This window comes from Echinops telfairi, unplaced genomic scaffold, assembly GCF_000313985.2.
Source record: "Echinops telfairi isolate 266 unplaced genomic scaffold, ASM31398v2 ScPeMD7_2565;HRSCAF=3150, whole genome shotgun sequence".
In the NCBI taxonomy this organism is placed as follows: domain Eukaryota; kingdom Metazoa; phylum Chordata; class Mammalia; order Afrosoricida; family Tenrecidae; genus Echinops; species Echinops telfairi.
This window is the reverse complement of record NW_022106463.1, coordinates 6889940-6912088: the sequence shown is the minus strand read 5'-3', so window position 1 is coordinate 6912088 and position 22149 is coordinate 6889940. Positions and strand designations below refer to the sequence as shown.

Here is a 22149-nt window from a genome sequence, read left to right as displayed (position 1 = left end):
CCTCGGAGCAACTGGTGGGTTCAAACCACTGACCTTTGGGTTAGTAGATGACTGCTAAGCCACTGTACCTCTAGGGCCCCATGCGTCCTTCAAGGGAGTAAGAAACAAGGTGGGAAAGGGTCACATTGGACCAGCTTGCCCTTTTGATCTTTTCTGATGGCCGACAGCCAGCGAAGCCTTCCGTGGGGGAGCACAGACTTGTGTGTCTCCAGGCAGTGGGAGGATGACGTGGAGCTGAGACCAGCGAGCCGGCCTCCCATAAGCCTCGGTGTTCTTCCTGCCCCACCTGGTCATAGCACAATGGCTCCAGCTAGGCCAGTGGGGGAGAAGGGTTGGTTGCTCTGGATGACATCATCTGCCTCATTAGCCCATCCAGCGGAGTGGACTTCAAGACGCCTGACCCTGGGGCCCCTCTCAAGGAGATGGAGGGATTTGTCAAAAAGGAGAAGGGAGCGCCATTCATGGGCATGGAAGCTGGGCTCCAGGAATCTGTCTGGGCCAGCGAACATGGAGTGACCTCGCAAACCTAATAAGGATGGAGACAACCAAGATGCTCAACACCATGGTCGTTTCTGCCCGTCTCCACTTTCTAAAACCTACAGAGAGCGTGGCTGAGGACGAACCACTGGGGGGAAAGACACACACACAGCACTGGACTCCCTGCTGGGGGCTATGCTGTGTACATGAAATGTGCTATGAAATAGGACATGAATATGTGTGTGACAACTTTAGTGACCTTACATAATGGCGACCTGTGTGCTCAGATCCTGCTTTGGTGCTTAGCCACGAGGGTCTTAAAACCTCGTGAGCAGCCATTGGCCCCCCACCCCCACCCCCCATCCATAGGAAAGAAGAGTGACACCCATTGAGCGACACGTGGGAACAGTTTCTCTGGCGGACGAACGGGCCGCCCAAACATCTCCATGACCTCGATGGTACCCAGGGGCCGCGGCACCAGCTCTGAAAGGCACCACAGAGAGTTCCTGAGAACTCAAGAACAGACCTCCTGGTTGGACAGAACCTGGGGGCCACCCTTATCCCTCAGGGCTGGACCTGAACTCGCCTCCACGTTAGTGACCAGGATCACAGATGAGATCCCAGGGGCAGTGTGGACACAAGGTCAAAGGTCGGAAGGGTCAGGACGGGAGGAGGGGTGGGGCCCGGAAGCACAGGGCAGCAGGACGGGACGAGGGACGGCCCACGAGGGGCTGGTGACGGTCAGTTGAAGCAGAGCCCGTATGGACGGTTGGATGGAAAACATTACAGTCCGCTCTGTCCACCTTCACCCAAGTCACTAGAAAACGTTTAAACACAATTCCTTAGGAATAACGTTATTTATTATCAGACTTCTTTTTTCTCCAGTCACCCCTGAGTTGCAAAGAGAAACATTATGTCTGTCACGAAGGAAACACATTGGGAAATACAAAAATGAGGTGTTCTTTAAAGTGCGTTCCCTGAGGGATTTCCCTATCGCTCTCAGATAGCATTCAAGTACAGGTAAGATTCTGTTACCTATTTCAAGCATCTGTCGTCATTTTCCATCAGTCATGCATGGGCCTTTCCGCCAGTTAATAAGCCCTCACAATCTCAGAGAGGGTGTCACACAGTTTGCAGATTCAAAACAATGAGGTAAAAGAGCGTGCCCTGGCCCTGGGGCCCCAGTGTGCCACAGAGAGATGATTGCTTTGACCCCATCGTGTTTGCAAAGCCCTGGATAGATCTATGTCTTTTACAAGGTGCCCCAGTGGAAAATAATTTGAGATTTGGTCTCCCATCGGTGGGTTAGATGCCAGGGTGGCACAGCGGTTAAGTGCCCTGCTGTTTAGTGAAAGGTCAGCAGGTCAAACCCACCAGCCGCTCTGTGGGAGAAGGATTTAGGGTCTTGGAAATCCTGTGGGTCCATTCTACTCAGTCCTGCAGGCTGATTATAAGTCAGCATCAACTCAATGGCAAGGGGTTTGGGGTTTCTATTGGGGGGAGCTTACCATAATTTAAACATTTTCCTATTGCTTGGACATTTGTGTTTATTTCCATCAAGTCGTTACTGACTTATAGCAACTTCATATTGGGTTTACAAGACTATACATCTTTCTGGGGTCAGGCAGCCCCCACTTTCTCCCAAGGAGCAGCTGGAGGGTTTGAACGGCTGACTGCAGTTAGCCCAACACCCATCCTATAGGGCCCTCAGAGCCCCTTTTGTTTTGCCACCATGAGATTAGTGGGTTACAAGTTAGGCTGCTAACCTCAAGGTCAGCAGTTCCAACCCACCAGCCTCTCCGTGGGAGAAAGGTGAGGCTTTCCACTCCCCTAAAGAGTGACAGTCTCAGAAACCCACAGGGGCAGCCCTACCCTGTCCTCTAGGGTGCCTGAGTCAGCAGTGCCTGGATAGCAGGGAGTTTGATGAGAGTGTTGACATACTTATCTATCAGAGATGCTGAGACAGCATCTCACATACTTTGGACGTGCTGTCAGGAGAGACTTGGCCCTGGAGAAGGTAAAGTCGAGGGTCAGCAACAGAGAACATGGGCCTCAAGGGGCCGGATAGACCCAGTGGCTGCGACCATAGGCTCAGGCTCAAAAACGATTGTGAGGCTGGTGCGGACCCGGAGGGTTTTGTTTTGTTGTGCATATTGCGCAGTGCGCTATGGGTCATAACCGCTCCACAGCACTGACAGCAACATATGTGTACACACACACACACACACACACACACACACACACACACACACACACCAGCAGTTCTCGTCATTTCCTCGGATGATGGGTTTCTGAAAGGAATTGTGGGATCAAACACCATGGACTTTGAAAAACTCTTAGATAGGTGCTCACGGACTGCTTCCCAGAGACGGCCCCGGGCTGATGCCTGCCACGCTCCCGGCCACAGCTCGGAGGCCTGCTCACGTCCAGCGGGAGCGTGGCCGGCTTCAGCAGCCTGCGCTGGGTGTCCCACCCGGACACAGCAGCCAGATGTCCACACGGACTCTCGGCCTGGGGCACCGTGGCGAGCGGGAGCTGGGCGCTGTCCCTGCCTCTGTCTAGCAGAGAGGCTGAGGGCAGGTAGGGAGCATGATTCCTTGTGGGGTCGCAGCCCAAGCTGTGCGGCCCAGTGCTCCCCAGGGCATCCTCATTTGTCTGTCTCGTCCCCCACGGCGGCGTCCTCCTGTATCAGAAGAGCGTAGCTCCCCCCCTTCTGGCTCACGCACTTGGCAGCACTGAAAAACAAAGGGGACCTTGAGAAATGAGCACGCAGGCAAGGAAGGCATAGGCCACCGGGAGGCCTCCCGGTCCACACATGGCCGGTCACTCTGAGGTGGGCAGTTCAAATGCATCCAGCCACTCCACAGGACAAAGACACTGTTAGCTTTTTAATTGAGCCCTGGTGGCACGGTGGGTTATGAACTGAGCTGCTAGCCGCATGCGCCAGGTCAGCAGTTCAAAACCGCCAGCTGCTCTGTGGGAGAAAGATGAGTTCTTCTTCTCCTGTAAAGATTTAAAATCTCGGAACCCACAGGGGCAGTTCTACCCTGTCTTATAGGGTTGCTGTGAGTTTTCAATGACTCAATGGTAATGTTTTTTCCTCCCTCCGAGCCTCTGTATTATATATTGTTATTGTCGAGAATCACAGCCACCCACATGAGAGTATAGAACTGGCCGGGAGAGTTTCCCAGGCCGCCGCCAGCTCTACGGAAGCAGATGGTCAGCCCTTTCTCCTGAAGATCCCCTGGGTGGGCCTGGAGGTCCGACATCTCAGCACCAAGCCCTTAGCCTACTTCACGAGTCAGATTTCACACTCTGCGTGTATTTGAACTACGTATGCGAATCTTAAAACCGGAGGTGCCGGTCTAACTGAAACGAAACTCCCTTGTCGGCTGCCCAGTCTGACCCAGAGACACCGGCTCAGAAGGTGCTTTCGTGACTCTGTCTAAACGGAAAGGGCAAAGGTCAGGCTTGCTGACTTGACTGGTTTACTCAGCTTGGCATCACGCAAGGCAGGTGAGGAAGTGGGGTTGGAATTAAAAAGCATTCAAATCGGGGCCATAGCCACCTCGTTGCTCAGTCACCAGGGGAAGTAAAAGCAGGTCACCCCAGCCTGGGTCCCCGTCTCCTGGATACCCCCCTGCCCGCCCCAATCCATTGTCACACACTGAGCTCTGCCTGTTTACAGCCACCATAGAGGGTAACCCCGCCACCTGGCCAAGCAGGTGGGGGCAGTGGGGGAGGGGGGTGGTTGCAGCTTGGCTCGGAGCAGAACACCTTGTTACACATCCTCAGGATGTGACTGCCTCAGTACGTCCCAAATAACCCACTTAATACTGCATGGGTTAAGTTTGCGGCTCCACTCAGTTCATAAACTTTGCTGTGCCCTGGTCTCACCCTGCTTGGGGCCTTTGACCTGATGAAACCTGCTTTCTCAGCAGTTCCGCACAGATGCGGCATTCTCCCGGGATCCGGGCAGCTCGCCCTTTGCGAGACCTGGATTGCTTCCCTCCGTGAACATTCAGCAGGGGGGTGCATTCCCCTGTTCCCGGGGAGCCAGGCCTCTGGACAGGTCATGCGGACACTTCTCACGTGACTTCTCCCTGAGTCAGGCGCCCGGAGTGCCGTGAACAGGGATCCCTGGTGGTGCCATGGGCTACGCACTGGGCTGCTAACAGCAAGGCCCGCGGTTCAAGCCCAGACTCTGAGGAGTTTTGGAAACAAGGCCTTATGAGCTGTGCTGTCCTGGCCTCTAGGGTCACCATGAGTCCGAATGGACTCAGTGGTCCTGGGTTTGGTTTTTTGGGGGGCTGTTCCTGCGACCATCTGGGACCATGGCACCAGAGGAAATCAGAATGTGAAAACAAACATCTATTCTTATCGCTAACTTAATCCACTTTTCCCATTTAAAGGGAACAGGGAGTGTGTGTGTGTGTGTGTGTGGGGGGGACTTCTGCAGGTCTCAAAGTAACCCAGTTTCTGGTCACCCATGTCACTGCCCCTTCTCGAGTCTCCAGATGTCCCCAACAGACCTCCCTGTCTAAAACACTCCGGAAAAAGGCACCTTCCTGGGCACAAGTCCCTCACGGGCATGCGGGGCCTCCCCTAAAGGCAGCCACCCCCGGGGAAAGGAGGCCAAGCAAGCACTTACCACAGGCTGACGGCTGGGACCAGCAGCAGAGCAGCGGACAGCAGGAACGTGAAGCCGGGGTACCAGGCCACGGTGGCTGAGTAAATCCCATTGAAGGCAGAGACGGCAATGACGCCGCCCAGGGTCTCCAAGACAGAAATGCAGGCAAACAGGATACCTGGGGGTGGGAGGGTGGGGCACACAGTAGAAGATTGCATTACCAACAGACCCCTCCACTCAGAGCGGGGCAAGTCCTGGTGAAGAGAATTCACAGCGACCCGCACACAACGAACGAAACACCGCCGGGCCCTGTGCCCTTCAAGGTCCCCCAGGAGAAGGGCCAACGCAAAACGTCACTGCCACCAAGTTGATTTTGACTCACAGTAACCGAAAGGCTGGCAGTTTGAATCCACCACCCGCTCCACAGAAGGAAGTGGAGGCTGCTTTCATAATAATGACAGTCTCGGAAACCCTCTATGAGTCGATGCTGACTCACAGCGACCCCTGTGGCTTTCTGAGAGAGTCCCTGTTCACAGGGCCGGAGCCCAGTCTCCCTCCCTCTGAGCTGCTGCTGGCTCCTGTACAAAACACATACACCACCAAGTATCTAACTGGTATATATGTTTCCAGTGGCTCCTTCCTCTGCAGTGGACAGCTGGACCTTCTTCCCTGTCTGTTCTTAGTCTGGGAGCTCTGCCGACCCCTGTTCACCGAGCGACCCTGCTGGGATTGTAAACACCAGGGACACAGCTTCCAGCATCACAGGAACGCACAAGCCACTCCAGTGTGACACTGACAAGTGACACTGAACGTAAACCCTGTATGTAGTATGTAAATGCACACACTATATATCACTGAACACATCATCTTGTATGTAGTATATAAACATGCACCATATGCACATTACTGACTGTATAATCTTGTACATAGTATATAGTATATACACATCGCTGACTGTATATATCTTGTATATAGTATGTAAATGTACACACTATATACACATCACTGAACATATAATCTTGTATGTAGTATGTAAATGTACACACTATACATCACTGAACATATCTTGTATGTAGTATATAAACGTATTTACTATATATACATCGCTGACAGTATAATCTTGTATGTAGTATATACACATCGCTGACTGTATATATCTTGTATATAGTATATAAATGCACACACTACATACACTTCACTGATTGTAAAATCTTGTCTATAGCATATAAATGCATAACCTGTCACCATCTCCAGCTCCCGGTGAAAGGCGTGAACGGACCACGTCTGCTTCTCCTGACTTCTCCTTCAGGCAATTAGCTCGCTTCCACTCTGCCAGAGTATGCTTTCCGTGATAAATCACAGGACCTTTTCCTCCCCGGCGCTCCTGGGGAGAGACGGGGCTTTCTGCCTCCGTCAACAGGTACAGCTTGGGAACTCCCGGGGCTGTTCTTTCCTGGCCTGAAGGGACATTGTGAGTCAGCACCCGTGGGTGGCAGTGAGCTTGGTTTGGGTTTTCCGTTTGATTACACCCCTCCTTCCTCGTGTCTTTCTTCAGTCTGTGTTGAGTGATGGGGCATCCGTTCAGAAGCTGTACGAGGCCCTCTGACACGTGTGGTGTGATCATCCCTCCCCCCGCCCCTTGCTGTCTTTGAGCCAGTGAAAGCTCTGCCAGGACCAGGCTTGGTCAGCTTCGTCCACTGCTGTCTTCCCAGGGCCTCGCGGTCCCAGCACACGCAGGCAGTCACTCCAGGGGTCGACTCCACCTCGCAGAGCGGCGCTGCCCCGAGGGTCCCCGCGTTCTCAGAAGCCGGCCGCCACATCTTTCTTCAGTGGAATGGCTTGTTGACCGTTTGGTTCACCAGGGGATGCTTTAACCTCTGCGCCAACAAAACCCACCCACCTCCATCGAGTCGATTCTGACTCATCGTGGCCCCACAGGACCAAGTAGAACTGCCTCTGCGGGGTTCCAGAACGGTCCATCTTTATGGGAGCAGAAAGCCTCCTCTTTCTCCCTCGGAGAAGCCGGTGGGCTCCCTTCCTCGCACAGGGTAGATGTTTTAATACATATTTGTCCAAGGAGTGAGCAGCTACTTAATTGGACAGCCCAGCTATCAAAGGCAGGCAGCACGCAGGCACACTTTCTCGGTGATAGACGGTGATGCTGGGAGGGCGTACAATTGGGAGGAAGTCCTCTCACTTGTCTGACTACCTCACTGCTCTCCTCCTGGTCCCCTGCTTCCTTCACGAGCAGTGCTACGGGAGCTGACTGTGTAGGGCCGGATGGCTTTCATCCCACCCATCCCAGCTCAGGCCTGTCAGCGCCGTCATGACAACACCCCAGCAGGTGGTGGTTGCTGGACTTCTCTGCGCACCTGCACTCCTTTCACAGTTGCCAGAGCGGGAACCCACTCCGCACCCTCACAAACACGAAGCAGCTTTTTAAAAAGGCCTTAGTAAAGAAACGGAGCCAGATCTAAACGAACTATAGAATGTCCACACCAACAGGTCTGACGATAAACTCACTGCCAGAGTCCACGCTGGCCCTACAGGACAGAGCCGAACTGCCCCATGGGTTTCCGAGTCTGTGGCCCTTCACGGGAGCAGAGCAGAGCGCCCCCCCTTTCTCCATCAGCTGGGCTAGGTTGTTACTATAGACCTGAGTCTACAGTAGGGTTTCACCGGTAGGGTTTCTCCCTAGCAGTTTTATGGAGACAGAATCTCCATACCGTAAAACTCACTGCCTTGTTTTTATGTATGTTTCCCTGCGATGCTTAGCTCCTAATTGTTTTGTTTTGTTTTTGAAAAAGCTTGCTATTGTGATCTGAAGGGAAGTTTGCAGAGCAAGCCGGTTTTCCATTCAACAGCCCAGACACATTGTGTGTGGTGACATTGGGTGTAGTCCCTCCTCGAGTGTCCCGTTTCCACCCGCCCCGCCTCCTCCCGGAGCCTTCTCCCTGTGCGCATGCCACCTTTGTGCGCTCGCAGGTGGGAGGTCCTGAGCAGGGAGTGTCTCTCTGAGGCCACTACAGTCTACAGGCCTAGCGTTGGAAAGTTAAGCTATCAATAACCAATTTGGGTATTTCCGTGGACTGAATATTTGTCAAGGAGACTTGGTCTTTCATATTCACATGGTTAGAGGGGAGACCACGGAACACCCAACATCCCTAATACCACTGCCCAATAACAAGTCCTAACCGGAAACGCCGTGTTTGTTCACCTCGGTAGTGCAATGGCAGGGAAGCATTGTGCTGCCCACCGACAGGCCCGCAGTCGGCAGCCGCCAGCTCCTTCTGTGGATGGAGCGATGGGCAGCCTGGGAAGCCAGTCAGGGCTACTCTGTCTTTCAGGGTCGCTATGAGTCGAAACAGACTCTGGGGCAGTGAGTTTGGATCAGTTTCGTGTTTTCACCTGGCTATCTATCCGCTGCCAAACTGGCAGATTTCATAACCTGCACTTCCATGTGGCCCAGATTCCTGTTGCAGTTGGCAGCGGGCAGGAGGAGGAGAGAAAGGGGCGATCATTCTTTGCACCTTCTCGGCTTGCCCCACCCGTCCCTGGGTGGTCTCCTTCACCGTGCCCCACTCCTCCCTGACACTCTTCCTCAACGTCTCTGTCTTGGGACTGGTTGAGGGGTTTCTGCTGGGACCCTGGGTTAACCTTTATGGGGTGCCCTGAAATGATACAAGGGGCCTGACCTATTATCTCCTAAGAATTATGGGTGACACAGTGGCTGCAACAGTGGGTTCAACTATAAGGACGACTGTGAGGGGGGAGGGTGCAGGACCAGGCAGGGGTTCGTTCTGTTGTGCGCGTGCATGGGGTCGCTGTGGGCAGAATGGGCTGGGTGGCACCCAACAACAATGATCAGAACTTATCGCTGGCTCACAGACTGTGTGCTGACTCAGCACACCGGGGGCTGGGAAGTCCACCGCTCTGGCTCCCGGCTCTGAGAGCTGGTGTCACAGCTGGATCCTGGATCCAGGAGGGTCAGTGCACCGGGATCTCGGGGTCCAAAGGATATGCTCTCTTCTGGGCCCTTCTCTCTTTGTGGTAGCGAGATCCCCGCCCTGTCCTGTTTCTGGGAGGTCTGGTTTGATACCCAGCAGGATGGAGCTCACACCTAACCCTGTTACCAGTCCACAGAGCGGATCATCGAGCCCAGTCGGTGCCTCCCGCCCCTCTGCGTGCCCAGGCCCCTCAGGAAAAGGTCGCTGGGTGGGAGTCACAAAGGCTGGGGTTAGAAGAGCCCTCCCTTGAGGGAACACAGCTCCACGGGGTGGTGAGGGTGGGTGCACAGTCGGAAAGAACTCTCGGGTCTAACTCCTGGGCATTCCATGGAGACTGCTCTTGGATTGTTGGGTGTTAAACTGCTGGTCTGTTCTGCAAACCTCCACCTAATTCACACACACACACACATTCTGGTCTGGTCTGCAAACCACCTAATTCACACACACACACACACACACACACACACACACACACACACACACACACACACACACACACTCTGTGGAGAGCTTTGAACGTTCTGGAAGAGCGCCTGGGCCTCTGGCCCCCAGCTGGCACCCCACTCCCACTCTGCTCCACACTCAGATAGGGTCTTTCCCACATAGGTGTAGACACCCACACTGCAGAAGCAACCTCCGGCTGGCCCCTCCTGGGAAGGGGGAATGGTCCCAGAGGAGCGGGCCCCAGGCACTCCATGGACGTGGGCACCGAGCTCTCTGGGCTGGGAACTAGGGGTTCAGGTAGGCAGAGGGCAGTCCTGTGGAGGAGGGGTTAGGGTCCCTTATGTGTCCTCTTGGCACAGTAAAAGCCTCTGCAGCCCGTTCCTAACAGCATGCCACCACTCGGTCCACAAGGAGCCCGTTCTGAAGACAGACGGGAGGCGGGCATTCTGCCTGTGGCTCTTCCCTGCGGCCTCCGCGCTTCCCCGGCTTGGCTTCCTGCGGGGTCTGGGTGAGGAGGCGCAGTGATTGCACTGGATGATTCAGCTGTGAATGATTGATTGTTAGCGGGGGCCAATGGTGAGCACCATCTCCCAGGGTGTATGACGAGCCCTCGCGGAAGCAGAAAGGGAGACTTTCAATACCAGCAAGAGAAGAGCCAGGCATGGAGCTCAAACTTTGGACCACCAGAACCCTGCCTGTGGGATCTGCATCCCCGAACTTCCTGGATCCAGACGGCAGCCATGAGACCAGAGCAGTCGCAGCGGCAGCAGCAGCAGGGAACAGAAGCCAGAACAGGAGGCGGCGTGGTGGATGGCCCAGCCCACAGAGCAAGTCATGCTGAGAGCTTTGGGGGCAGGAGGCTGGCTTGGGGAGTCGCTGCCTCTGGGTACTTAGCTGAGGGGGCTGGAGCTGAGTGCCCCAGGTGGAGGCTTCCAGTGGAGTGGCATGCCCTCTGGGCATTTTGGCAGCCCTGAAAGAGCTTTGTCACATTGCCTGCAGGGGGCAGAGGCCAGGCCAAGAGGCTGAGGGCCCAGAGAGAGGTCTGCCTGCCGGCATAGGAGAGGAGAGACGGTCCGGACTGAACAACTGTCTCCTGAGCGTTCCTCATTGCACTGTAACCTGTTAGCTTCCCTGATAAACCCCACACCGTCCGCATCGTCTGAGAGCTCTGTGTGGCCAGGGCAACAAAATACCCAGCCCCGCTGGAAAGCAGAGTGGGGCGGGAGCCACAGCAAGGAGTGTAGGACAGTCTCAAGTATCCATCACGGGTTGCACACGGCTTTGAGCTAGGGCGCCCCGTAGTCGTCCTTACGTACCTGACCCAGGGGATACTCACCTTGTTCGCTGGAGCAGACCACTTTGGACAACATGGACCGGAGCACAGAGAAGGGCACAACCGAGAAGAGGAACAGCAGCCGGACTGTGGGAGAGAGAGGGACACGTTGACGGGTATGCAGGGAAGGGGAGGGTCTGCTGCAAATGACCCCCGCTCTCTCTCTGCATTTGATCTTCTATCAACGTGCTCAATCTCTGCTTCTAAAGACTAATCACGTGTAGAACCGCACTTGACAGGCCAGCTTAAAGTTAATTTACTCTAGGATTCTCATTCTAGGACCCAGATCAAGCATTCACCTGTTTTAGTCCAAGTCTATATATAATCATCTACCAGTTGGTCCCAGTCTGCCTCCTCCTGTTCATTCTGCTACTCACCTTTTGGCCTAGCAACTTGTGATAAGTCTACTGAGGTTTTGGATTGGTTGGTCAGTATTTGGTGTTTTTTGTTGTGGTGGTGGTTGGTTTTCTGTGGTTATGCATTAGACTGCTCACCACAAGGTCAGCAGTTTGAAACCCCCAGTGGATTCGAGGAACAAAGACGAGGCTTTGTATTCCTGTACACAGTTAGTTTTGGAAACCCAGGGAGGCAATTCTGCTCTGTTTGAGGGGCTTGCAATGAGTTTAGTGTGGTTTGGTTTTGTAGTTGACAGTGAGTTTAGTGTGGTGTTGTTGTTGTTGTTGTTGTTGTTACTGCCTTTAGCATTCCTTTGCTATGCCGATTCATTTATCGATACACCGGCTCAATATCATCACGCACTTTCATCTTTGTGGCTCGTTGGCTTCGTGGGCACGAATGGCCCCTGGTCTGAGGTGAAGACCCTTTTATAGCCGGTGAAGCAGCCCTGGTGGTGCAGTGGTTAAGTGCTGGGCTGCCGACCGAGAGGTTGGTGGTTCTAAGCTACCCGCCTGCTCCGAAGGAGAGAGTCCTGTCAAGACGCCCGTCTTGGAAAGTCTCTGAGGAAGTGCCACTCTGCCGAGCAGTTCTGCTCTGCCCCACAGGGCCGCCGTGAGTGGTACTCCACCTGATGGCACTGAGGGAGGGCCTTGCTGGGTGCCATCAAGTGGATTCCAACCCTTCGCGGCCGTGAAGGACAGGGCCGAGGCTTTCTGCTCCTGTCAAGAGCCTCGGCAGCCTGTGCCTGCCAGGAGACCTAGTTCTCACACAGACCTGGCAGGACAGGTTCCCCAGCTCCAGCCAGTCTGGAAAGGTCTTTTGCCAGTAATTCTCTCCAGCCCCACTGCCTCCTGTTTCTCTGCTGACTTCCGGCTAGCAGCCAAACATGTGACCTCCTGCACTGTCAGGACCCCTCCAACAATGATGGCCACTAGCAGTCTCTGTTATCTGACGATAGCACCGTCATGTATCACCCTTGCCATCGCTCACAGGTTTTCCAAGTGTTTGGCCTTCTCAACTTGGCCTTGGCAGCCCTGAGGGAGATGGGAGACTGGCTTGTGTGGACTGATTACTGTCTGTTATCCACAAGGCCCTTGGCAGTTCCCTCTCCTCCTCCTCCTCCTGCCCCTCTCTCGGCTGCTGCCTGCAAGTCCATGGACCCCGGGACCGACTGGACGTACTTTCCCTTGGGTGCCTCTACTGCCCCCTGGCATGGCGAGTTCTCGGTGGATCCTGCTCGCTGTGCCTTTCTAAACTCACCTGAAAGCATCATCCACGTGGTTCTGGAGAAGGCGGTCATGACCATCCCGCCCATGGTGGTGAAGAGCCCAATGAAGGCCATGTGGATGTCCTCCATGCAGTAGGAGAACACCCAGATCCCCAGAAAGCTGCTCACAAAGGTGGCGCTGCCCAGGGCAGCGCCGTAGCCGATGTACACGGCGTCCCAGCAGAGCGGCGCGTCCAGCTCAAACAGGACGAACACTGGAGAGGTGCCGATGACCACGAAAAAATAGCTCATCATCGTGAGGAGCAGCAGGCAGAGCAGGAGCCTGCGCCGGCCCGACGCGTTCTGGAACAGCGCCGATGTGCGGGACAGGAGGCCCCTGAAGGCCTCGCAGCAGGACCCGGACGCACCCTGCGCTGGCAGCGGCGTCTCTCTGGCTGGGGTGCCGAGGACGAAGACGACGTAGAGCAGGTTCACGGCCACTGCCAGGGCGATGACGAGGAAGGACCACACGAAGCCCAGCGCCCCGAGGAAGTAGCCAGAAGACAGCGCCGTCAGCCCGGTGACTAGCCCGATGAGGAGGTCCAGGATGGCGATGCGGATGGTCCTCCGCTTCTCGTCTGGACACTGGTCCACGATGTAGGCGAAGCAGGCGCCCCAGAAGGTGGTGTAGTTGCCTCCGAGGGCACTTACGAAGGTGGAGGCAATCAGCAGCTCCAGGGGCCAGGAGAAATAGGCCAGCAGACAGAGCCAGGTGCTGGTGGCTAGGGAGCCCATGGCCGATAGGACCATGGGCAGCTTCCGCCCCTGGTGGTCACTGAGAGACAGGAGGACGAACGTGGACACCACGCCGGGAATGAGCCCGCTGAGCTCCATCTGCAGGCTAAAGAGAGAGACCTTTTTCTGAACTTCCTGTGGAGAAACCAAGAGAGGAGAAAACGCTTACAGACAGTTGATGCCGTGGGTGGAAGGACAGTTCCCCAGCCAGTTTGGACAAGCTCCCTGATAGATCAACTCATGGCCTGTGAAAAACAAACAAATAGCTGGGAGGGGGCCTGTGGCAGTGACAGCATCTCCTGTCAACTTGCAAAGGGATGGCGTCTAGCCTGTCCATCAGGTCGCAGCTTGATGCTTCATTTGGAGGTGTGACAGATACACTCTCCCTGGGAGGCATTCCTGCTGACAAACCACATGGAACTATCCTGATGGCAGTCAGAGCCCTGGAGCTGGAGGAGCCATGTGGAGACCCACACCAGTGCTGAGATGCTTTTACCACCACTGGATCCACAAGACTTTCCACCCACTGACCTGTGATCTTCCTGAATTTGGCATCATTGCATGTGTTGCATGAGTCTGAAGAGGTATTTACACACTTGTAGCGGACATAGGGGCTAATATTAGCCTTATGGACTTGATCTGGACTGGACTGGGATGTTTTCTTAATGTACCATTGCTCTTCGATACAAAGTTCTCTCTTGCACACACATGAGTGTCTATGGACTTGTTTCTCTAGTCAACCCTAACACAGGGTCTTATCTCAACTCCCTGTGTCATCCCTGTTGCCAGAGCTGACAGGCCTCCACCCTCCATCTTTCCTTATCTTCTCTGACTCCAACTGCTCCTCCCACGGTGCTCTGCTTCTCTGCTGGGTTGGATAAGCCATGGCACGAGCTCCCCAGAACTCCCAGACAATATCACAACTTTGGGGGAGGATGAGGAACGTTTATTAGGGAAGTTACTTGCATGTGATATCATGTGAAAGTACAATTTTGCGGAACCTCATCCCACAACCATTATAGGAGTCCATTGACAGGGAGCTGCCAGAGGTTCAGGCTGGACTCAGAAGAAGACATGGAACAAAGGATATCATTACCGATGTCACAGGGATCTTGGCTCAATGCAGAGAAAACCAGGAAGAAGTTTACTTGTGTTTTATTAACCATGCAAAGAAAGGCATTTGACTGTGTGGGCCAAAATATTCTGTGGATGACCTTCAGAAGAATGAGCATCCCAGAACACTTCGTTGCCTTCATTCGGAGCTTGCACACGAATCAAGAGGCAGTTATGCCAAGATCAAGGGAATGCTACATGGTTTAAAATCAGCAAAGGTTTGAGTCAGGCTTGTATCCTGCTGAGCAAATCATCATGGTAGCTGGATTATATGAAGACGCATGTGGTATCAGGATTGGAGGAAGGTTGGATAATAATCTGTCACATGCAAGTGACACAACCTTGCTTGCTGATGGTGAGGAGGACGTGAAGCACTTGCTGATGAAGATCAAGGACTGCGATCTTCAGTGTGGATGACCACTCAGTGGAAGAGACAAATCTTCACAACTGGACCAATGGGTCCTATCACGATCAATGCAGAAAGGGTTGACGTTGTCAAAGATTTTGTTTTGCTTGGATCCACAATCAATGCTCGTCGAGGTAGGAGGCAAGAGATCAAAAGGCATGTTGCATTAGGGAAATCTACTGCATGGTCCTCTTAAGGGGACTGAAGGGCAAGATGTTACTTTGAGGAGTAAGGTACGCCTGACCCAAGCCATGGTGTTTCCCATTGCCTCCTGGTCATGTGAAAGGTGGACACTGAATAAAGAAGACCGAAGAAGAATTGATGCATTTGAATTGGGGTGCTGGAGAAGACTATTGTAAGTACCATTGACTGCTAAAAGGGACACTGATCTGTCTCGGAAGAAGTATGGCCAGATGCTCCCTAGAGGCAAGGATGGCAAGACTTTGTCTTACATACTTTGGACATCCTGTCAGGAGAGACCAGCTGCTGGAGAAGGACAGCATGCTTGGTAAAGTGGAGGGGCAGCAAACAGGAGGAAGGCCCTCAACGAGATGGATTGGCAGGTGCCTGCCACGATGGGTTCAGACACAGGGGCAGTTGTGAGGACGGCGCAGGACCGGGCAGTGTTCTGCTCTGTTGCGCACGGGGTTGCTGTGGGTCGGAACTGACTCGATGACACCTCACAGCAATTAGGGATGTTAACAGGCTACCACAAGTCAGGATCCGTAAACAGTAAGGATACAGTTACTGGTCCACAGCAGTGCCTCTCCTCCTCCATCGTTAGCCGAGTCTCTCTCCAAACCTCAGCCTCTCAGCTTCTGCCTCATGGCCTCAGTGCCGCTCCTCTGCTCCTCTGTCTCATGGTCTCCTTCCTCAGCCTGTGCTCTCCCCCTGGCCCCTCTGTTCTGCCGCAGAGTGATCACAGTTCAGCCTCTAGCTCTCCAGCTTGCTCCCTGGTGGCCCTCCTTCCAGTGGCTGGATTTCTGTGTGTGTGTTCATGCTCCTGACATGGCTCCTTCTTACACGGAGGGGTGGCTTTTGTCTTTCAGCAGACTGTGCCCCCGAGGAAACAAAGGGTGTGACTGGTTCATACCCTCTACTCACGTCACATTTCAATCCCACCTTCATATCCTGTCCATTAGCTTAGCAGCGCATGCTGTCCAACATGGGACTATAGCCACGGGCGGAGAGTTCCGAATTTATAACACATCAGATGAGGGATCACGGCTAGAAGTGACCACATCTCATCACTATAATATTCAAGAAGATCGTAGAACACTAAAAACGATGTGTCTTGGTGTGGGGCTCTCTGTGCTCCTCTGGCCTGCCCTTCAACATAGTGGTCATATATAGAGCACATCTGTGGGGGGAAACCCCCCACCCCAAGATCCCAGGGCTTCCATTCCTGACTCGACCATGTTTTTCCTTCCTTCTTTGATGCCTTCCCACGGAGGCCTCTTCCTGTCTGTATTCCACACGAGAATGCACGGGACAGGGAAAGCCATGCTTGGTTGAACTTGAACTTGAACTTCAGTAGCGCGTGGTTCCCTTGGACACGGACGTCTCCAGACAGAGCGAGAGTCGGACGGCTCTGCTTGCTGAGTGAAGGAAAATGAGAAGCCAAGGAAACCCCTGGAGGGGCTTTTCATCCACCAGAGATGACAGCCAGCACGACTCGGGGTACGATCCACTCCGCTCCCCCAGGACCAGGACAGAAGCAAAGGGCACGGTGGGTGGTGGTGCTCGGTCTTTGATGGGAAGAATTTGGGGGTGACTGAATCGCATTTGGAAGACATGCAGCCAGCATGCTCCTTAGAAGTGAGCATGGCGAGGCTTTGTCTCGTGTGCTCTGGGCATGCTGTCCGAAGACACCAGTCCATGGAGAGGGACGTCGTGCTTGGTCAAGTAGAGGGGCAGAGAATAAGAGGAAGGCCCTGGACAAGAGGGATTGACACAGTGACGGCACAACGGGCTCACACCCAGCCCCAGTTGGGACGACGAGGCAGGGCTGGGCGTGATTTCATTCTGTTGCTCATAGGGGTCGCTATTAGCTGGACCGTGTTGATGGCACCTAATAAGGACAAACACATTTTGGGTTCACCGCTTCTCTGGTTTTGCAGTGTTAACCTAAACACAAAGCCATGCCTGAGTCCCTTGGTCCCTGTCTTTCAGGCTCAGGTCCCAGGTCCATGGGCCCCAATGCCCATGGCCTCCCAGAAGGAATTGGTTCCAGGAAGTTTCTCCGGCAGACATGAGGAAATGAGTCAGAACACGGGTGGGGCTGATTGGCCAGGCTTCATGCCCACAAGTTCCCTACTGGTGCCTGGAGGGACACAGGAGAGGCCCAAGGGTCTTGTCCCCAGGACCACTGTCCTGCAATCTCCTCCCCACCGTAGGCTCATCAAGGAGCCCTGGTGGCACTGCTGGATAAGCATCAGGCCACACAGTCGAGAGCGGAGGGTGCCTCCTCCTCTGAAAACGGACAGCCTCAGCACCCCTGCACTGGGTCATCATGACTGGGTCCACTCCATGGCTATGGCTTTGGTTTTCAGGTGCCTTGGGAGCCCTGGTGGCGCAGTGGGCTGAGTGTTGGGCTACTAACAGCAAGGTTAGTGGTTCGAGCCCACCAGCTACTCCGTGGAAGAAAGATGAAGGAGTCTGCGTGCATGAAGGTTTACAGTGTCAGGAAACTTACAGAGCAGTTTCTCTGTGTCCTATACGGCTGCTACGAGACAGGCTCGACAGGGCAACAGTGGGGTTGGTGTTTTAGAGACTGTGTCAGGAGCCCTGGTGGTGCAGGGGTTACATGCTCAGGAGAGAACCACAAGGCTGACAGTCGAACCCACCAGCTGCCCCGTGAGAGACAGTCGAGTGAGATTGTACCCGAGGTTTTTCTTTCTTCTTCTTTTTTTTAAAAAAACTTTGTTATTGTTGTCAGTTTTAAAAAACAGTCTTTTTCTGTACACGAGATCTAGGATTAGTATATCCATAAGGACTGGATGGATGGCTTGAGGGTGTGGAAGGGGACCGTGGGGGAAAGCAGGGAGCTAGGAACAGTGAGTACAAGGACGAAGGAAACGTCCTCGCACTGACGGGGTGACACTGCACCACCATCTTCGTGGGACTGGACGACTGAGCGGTAGGGCACGTGAACTATATGCCAACTGTATGGCTAAAACACACAGAAAAAGACAGACAGTCTTGGAAACCCAAGAGAGCAGTCCCACTCTGTCCAACAGGATCACTGTGAGTTCGAATCCACTTGGTGGCAATGGGTGTGGCTTGGTTTGATTTGGGGTACTGTGTTAGGGTGCCTGGGTGGCACAAGCATGGGTGCTTGCATGCTAACCCCCCAAAATTCCACCCCACCCAGTGTTACTGAGGCACAAAAGTCTTTCAGAAAGATGACAGCTGAGAACCCCACCCCCATCCCCCCAGAGGATGACTGTCACTCCTGGGCATCAGCTGTCTTGGGAGAACCCAGTGGTCAATGGCTGTCTTTCACGGGAAAGCGGGTGCCCGTCCCTTTTCCTCCCCAGTCAGGGCGGTCCTTGCATATGTCCTACTTACCTCCTGGAGGACGAAGATGGGGCTGCTGGTGTTCTTGTCACACTGAGACACGTTGCCGCCGAAGGCCACGCTGAAGTTGCTGGTCTCGTCCCATATCCTCCTGTACACGTACTGCGTGGTCAGCGGCGTGCTCAGCGTCATCGCAAAGGCGCTGAGGAGAATGGCCGGCTCCACCAGGAAGACCTCCATGGTGCATAGAAGGCTGGTAGGGTCCTGTAAACAAGGGGAGGAGCATGACGGCTGCCTTCTTATCTCAGGGGCTAGACTGTCAGCCACATGTGGACAGTGCTTGAAGAACTTTGTGGTGTCAACATGGGGGAGAAAAAACAAACAAATCCAAATCCAACTGGAGAATGGCAATAAGCAGGTCCTAGGAGAATCACCGTGTAATCAGCACCTTCCTAGGGTGACTAAGGTGGTTAATGCACTCAGCAAAGAGAATTCGAATCCACCCAGAGGAATCTCGCAAGAAATGCCAGGTGACTTACTTCCCAAACACCAGCCCACGAAAATGCTATGTGGTGCAATAGAAGAGGGCAGAGAGCCATGAACAGGGGGAAGGGAAGGAATGTGTGGCTGATGGCCGCCATCAACAGCTGAATAATTCCTTTACTATGAGACCTTGAAGAACTCTATGGTAGGTACTCTGCTACTGAACGTTCAAATCCAAGATTCCACAGAGGAATCCTGATCAAAAGGGGGGAGGTGTGTGGAATAGAATTTAAAATTCTTATGGAATTTAGACTTTCTGAAATGTGAAAGTTGATGAGCCCCCAAGACTATTATGCTGAGATAATCTTTAAACCTTAAATAAAAACAAAACAAAAACCCTCACAGCCATCGAGTTGATTCCAACCCTCAGCAACCCTCTAGGGCAGAGTAGAACTGCCCCTCCGGGTTTCCAAGACCCTAACTGTTCACAGGAGTAGGAAGGCTCATCTTGCCCCCACAGAATAGAATGGTGGGTGGTTTTGAACTGCCGACCTTGCTGTTAGCAGCCCAACTCACAACCCGCTACATCACCAGGGCTCCTTAAATCAAACCATCCTCCCCACTAAAGTCTTCTTTAAGCCAAGCAACCTTGTAAAACTGAACTATAGGCTGTCTGTCTTGAGCCCATGATGTTCCTTTAAGCGCGATCAGCACTGGATGAAAGTGAAGAGGGAGAAGGTTAGACAGGAACGTTGGGGGGCAGCGAGCTCAAGTTGGGGTGGGGGCGGGGGAGGGACCATTACGAAAGGATGGTGAGGACGGTTTGGTTGCACCACTCAAGGCTGCCACGGACGCCCCTGAAGGGTAGGCGTGGGCACTGCTGCGCCTGTGTCATGTCAACAACAACGAAATGAAGGGGACAGCTCTCCTCGGCGACACGCATGTGCGGCGTCCCGGGTCAGGAGGCGTTGATTCCCCGGCAAACCGGTTGGATTCTCCAACTTTCCCACGTGTGACCGGCCCCTCTCACCTGGCACGTTTGCAACCTGGACAAAAGCGCGGCCAGAGACCCTTCGGCTGTGGCCAAGCCTCCCGCGAACCCCACGTCCAGTCTATGGGGTCGCCACCTCCAGTTTGGGGGTAGGGGCCAGGGCTTTCCATTTCTAGGGACCCCACCTCCTCGGCGCCCCGCAGACCCAGGCGGCCCACTTTCCCTAAGTAATCCAGGAAGTCCCCCAGGGCAGCGACAGCCCTGTCACTGTCTGTCTGCTTCCTGCTGTGGCTGCGAACCGGCCCCGGGGAGCAGCGCGCCCTCGCGGGGTGGGGGTGGGGGTGCCCCGGTGTCGACTCACCCCCGCGGTTACAGTCTCCCTGCCGGGCCACGCGCAGGTCGGAGCATTTTCGGGGGATCTTTGGGGGGAGAAGGGGCCGTCACCCCGGATGCACCGTGACTCCCTCCGGCTGGACAAGGACTGCCCGCCGGGCGCGCGGGGGCGGGGACAACGGCGGACACCGCCCCCCGGCCGGGTCTACGCGGTCCGCGCGCACCAAGGGTCAGGTTCCCAGGGCCGGCGACGCAGAGCGGGCAGGTCCACACGGCCGGCGCAGCCCCGCGTTTCCCCAGGTGCTCCGGGCGCGGCTGCGGTCCGCTCTGGGCATGCTGGGGGGCCTCGGGCCCGTCCGTCAGTCCGTGGCCAGCGCACCCCCAGTCGGGCCTTTGCCGGGTGTTGACCCCGCTGTCGTCGCTAGGGGAGCCCCGCCCCTGTTGCCACCGCCCGCCCTAGCCTTCCTGCGATTGGGCCCCACGACCGATCCCCCGCGGTGATTGGTCCGCCTGGGACGCCTCTCTCGCAGCTCCGAGAGGCGTTCCAAGTCGGCAGCTGTCAGAGCTGTGCCATTGCAAAAAAACGTTTCTGGGTCCCAACTCGTTTTGAAGGAGCACACAGAGCGTTGGTGGGAAACGTAGCGGGTTTGTGCCTTGAACGAGTCAAAGTCTGCCCCCGAACTAGTGTTCTAAGTAGAAAGGAAGGGCGGCTCCCGGGGCGGGGAGGGGGCTGGAAAACCAGTGCTCCAGGCCGTGAACTTAGACTTTGATCGCTGGGGGTTGGAAGCTTGTCGTTGCCTCTGGCTAGTGGTATGACCTTAGGTGAATTCATTTCTAGACACTTGTATTTCTTTGCCAGAGTCGTAGAAGGCTGCTGTGATTGAGTGTGTGCCCAGCTGCCCAGCCAAACCTGCTAGGATCACACCTGTCGCAGGTGTTCATGAGACCACGCTGGAGGCGCCACGGAGGATATGTGGGGTGACACAGCCAGACGGCGTTAGAATGCCTCAGAGGAGCTGAGCTTGTGCTCCATGGTTTGGGGCAGTGCTATTCCTAGAGGTTTATGATCAAAGATTGCAGCCTTCAATGTGGATTATGACTCGATGAAACGAAAACCCAAATCCCCACAGCTGGACCAATCGGTAGCATCATGATAGCCGGAGAAAAGGTTGAAGTTGTCTTGCTTGGATCCCCTACCAATGCTCACGGAAGCAGCGCATTGTGTGCGCCTGCTGCACAAGGCTCTTTGCCGTGTTGAAGAGCAAGGCTGTCACTTTGAGGACTAAGGGCCGCCTGACCCAAGCCAGTGTTGTCAGTGACCGCAGACGCATGTGAAAGTTGGTCAGTGAGTAAGAAAAAAGGAAGAAGCACCCAGTGCATTTGAAGGAGGGTGCTGGCCACGGACTGTCGAAGGAACGAGCAGAGCTGTCTGGGAAGGACGGCCAGAAAGCTCCTTAGAAGGAAGGGTGGGAGGCTTCGTCTCTTGCGCTTGGGAAAGGTTGTCAGGAGAGACCAGTCCCGGAAGAAAGATACCTGGTAAAGCAGCGTGCTAGTGAAAGAGAGGCAGGCCCTGGACAAGGTGGGTGGACACAGAGGCGGCAACAATGGGCTCAAATCTAAGAACCATTGTGAGGCTGGCGCAGGACCGGACAGTGTTTTGTCCTGTTGTGCGTGGGGTGGCTATCGATCTGAGCCAACTCGGTGGCACCGAGCAACGACTGAGTGGTGCCCAAGGTTTGTGCGCTTGGCTGCTAACGGAAAGGTTGGAGGTTCGGTACTCTTGAGTTGCCTAGGGAGAAAGGCCTGGCAACCTGCTCCCCCCAAACCAACCACTAAAGAACCTATGAAGCAGAGGGTACCGCTGACATACCTGGGGCCCACCTGCCAGCTGGTTTGGGGCTTCAGGAAGCACAGGGCCTTGATCTGGAATGGATGCTCTGAGTAGTTATGCAAGTGGGCATCTTCATAACTCCTCTCTGGACGGAAAGGAGACCGACCGTTCAGGGTTACAGCCA

The 22149-nt window shown here is 54.6% G+C and overlaps 1 protein-coding gene across 1 annotated transcript; it reads right to left on the bottom strand.

The window, feature by feature from the left end:
- Positions 1-2328: 2328 nt before the first annotated feature.
- SLC46A3 (solute carrier family 46 member 3) lies at positions 2329-20269 on the bottom strand. Its single transcript, XM_004715142.2, has 6 exons — positions 20163-20269; positions 18379-18591; positions 12548-13424; positions 10895-10978; positions 5129-5285; positions 2329-3212 (listed from the first exon to the last, which is right to left on the bottom strand). The coding sequence occupies exons 2-6, from the start codon at positions 18565-18567 to the stop codon at positions 3125-3127; spliced, it is 1395 nt and encodes a 464-aa protein (XP_004715199.1). The 5' UTR covers positions 18568-18591; positions 20163-20269; the 3' UTR covers positions 2329-3124.
- Positions 20270-22149: the final 1880 nt, after the last annotated feature.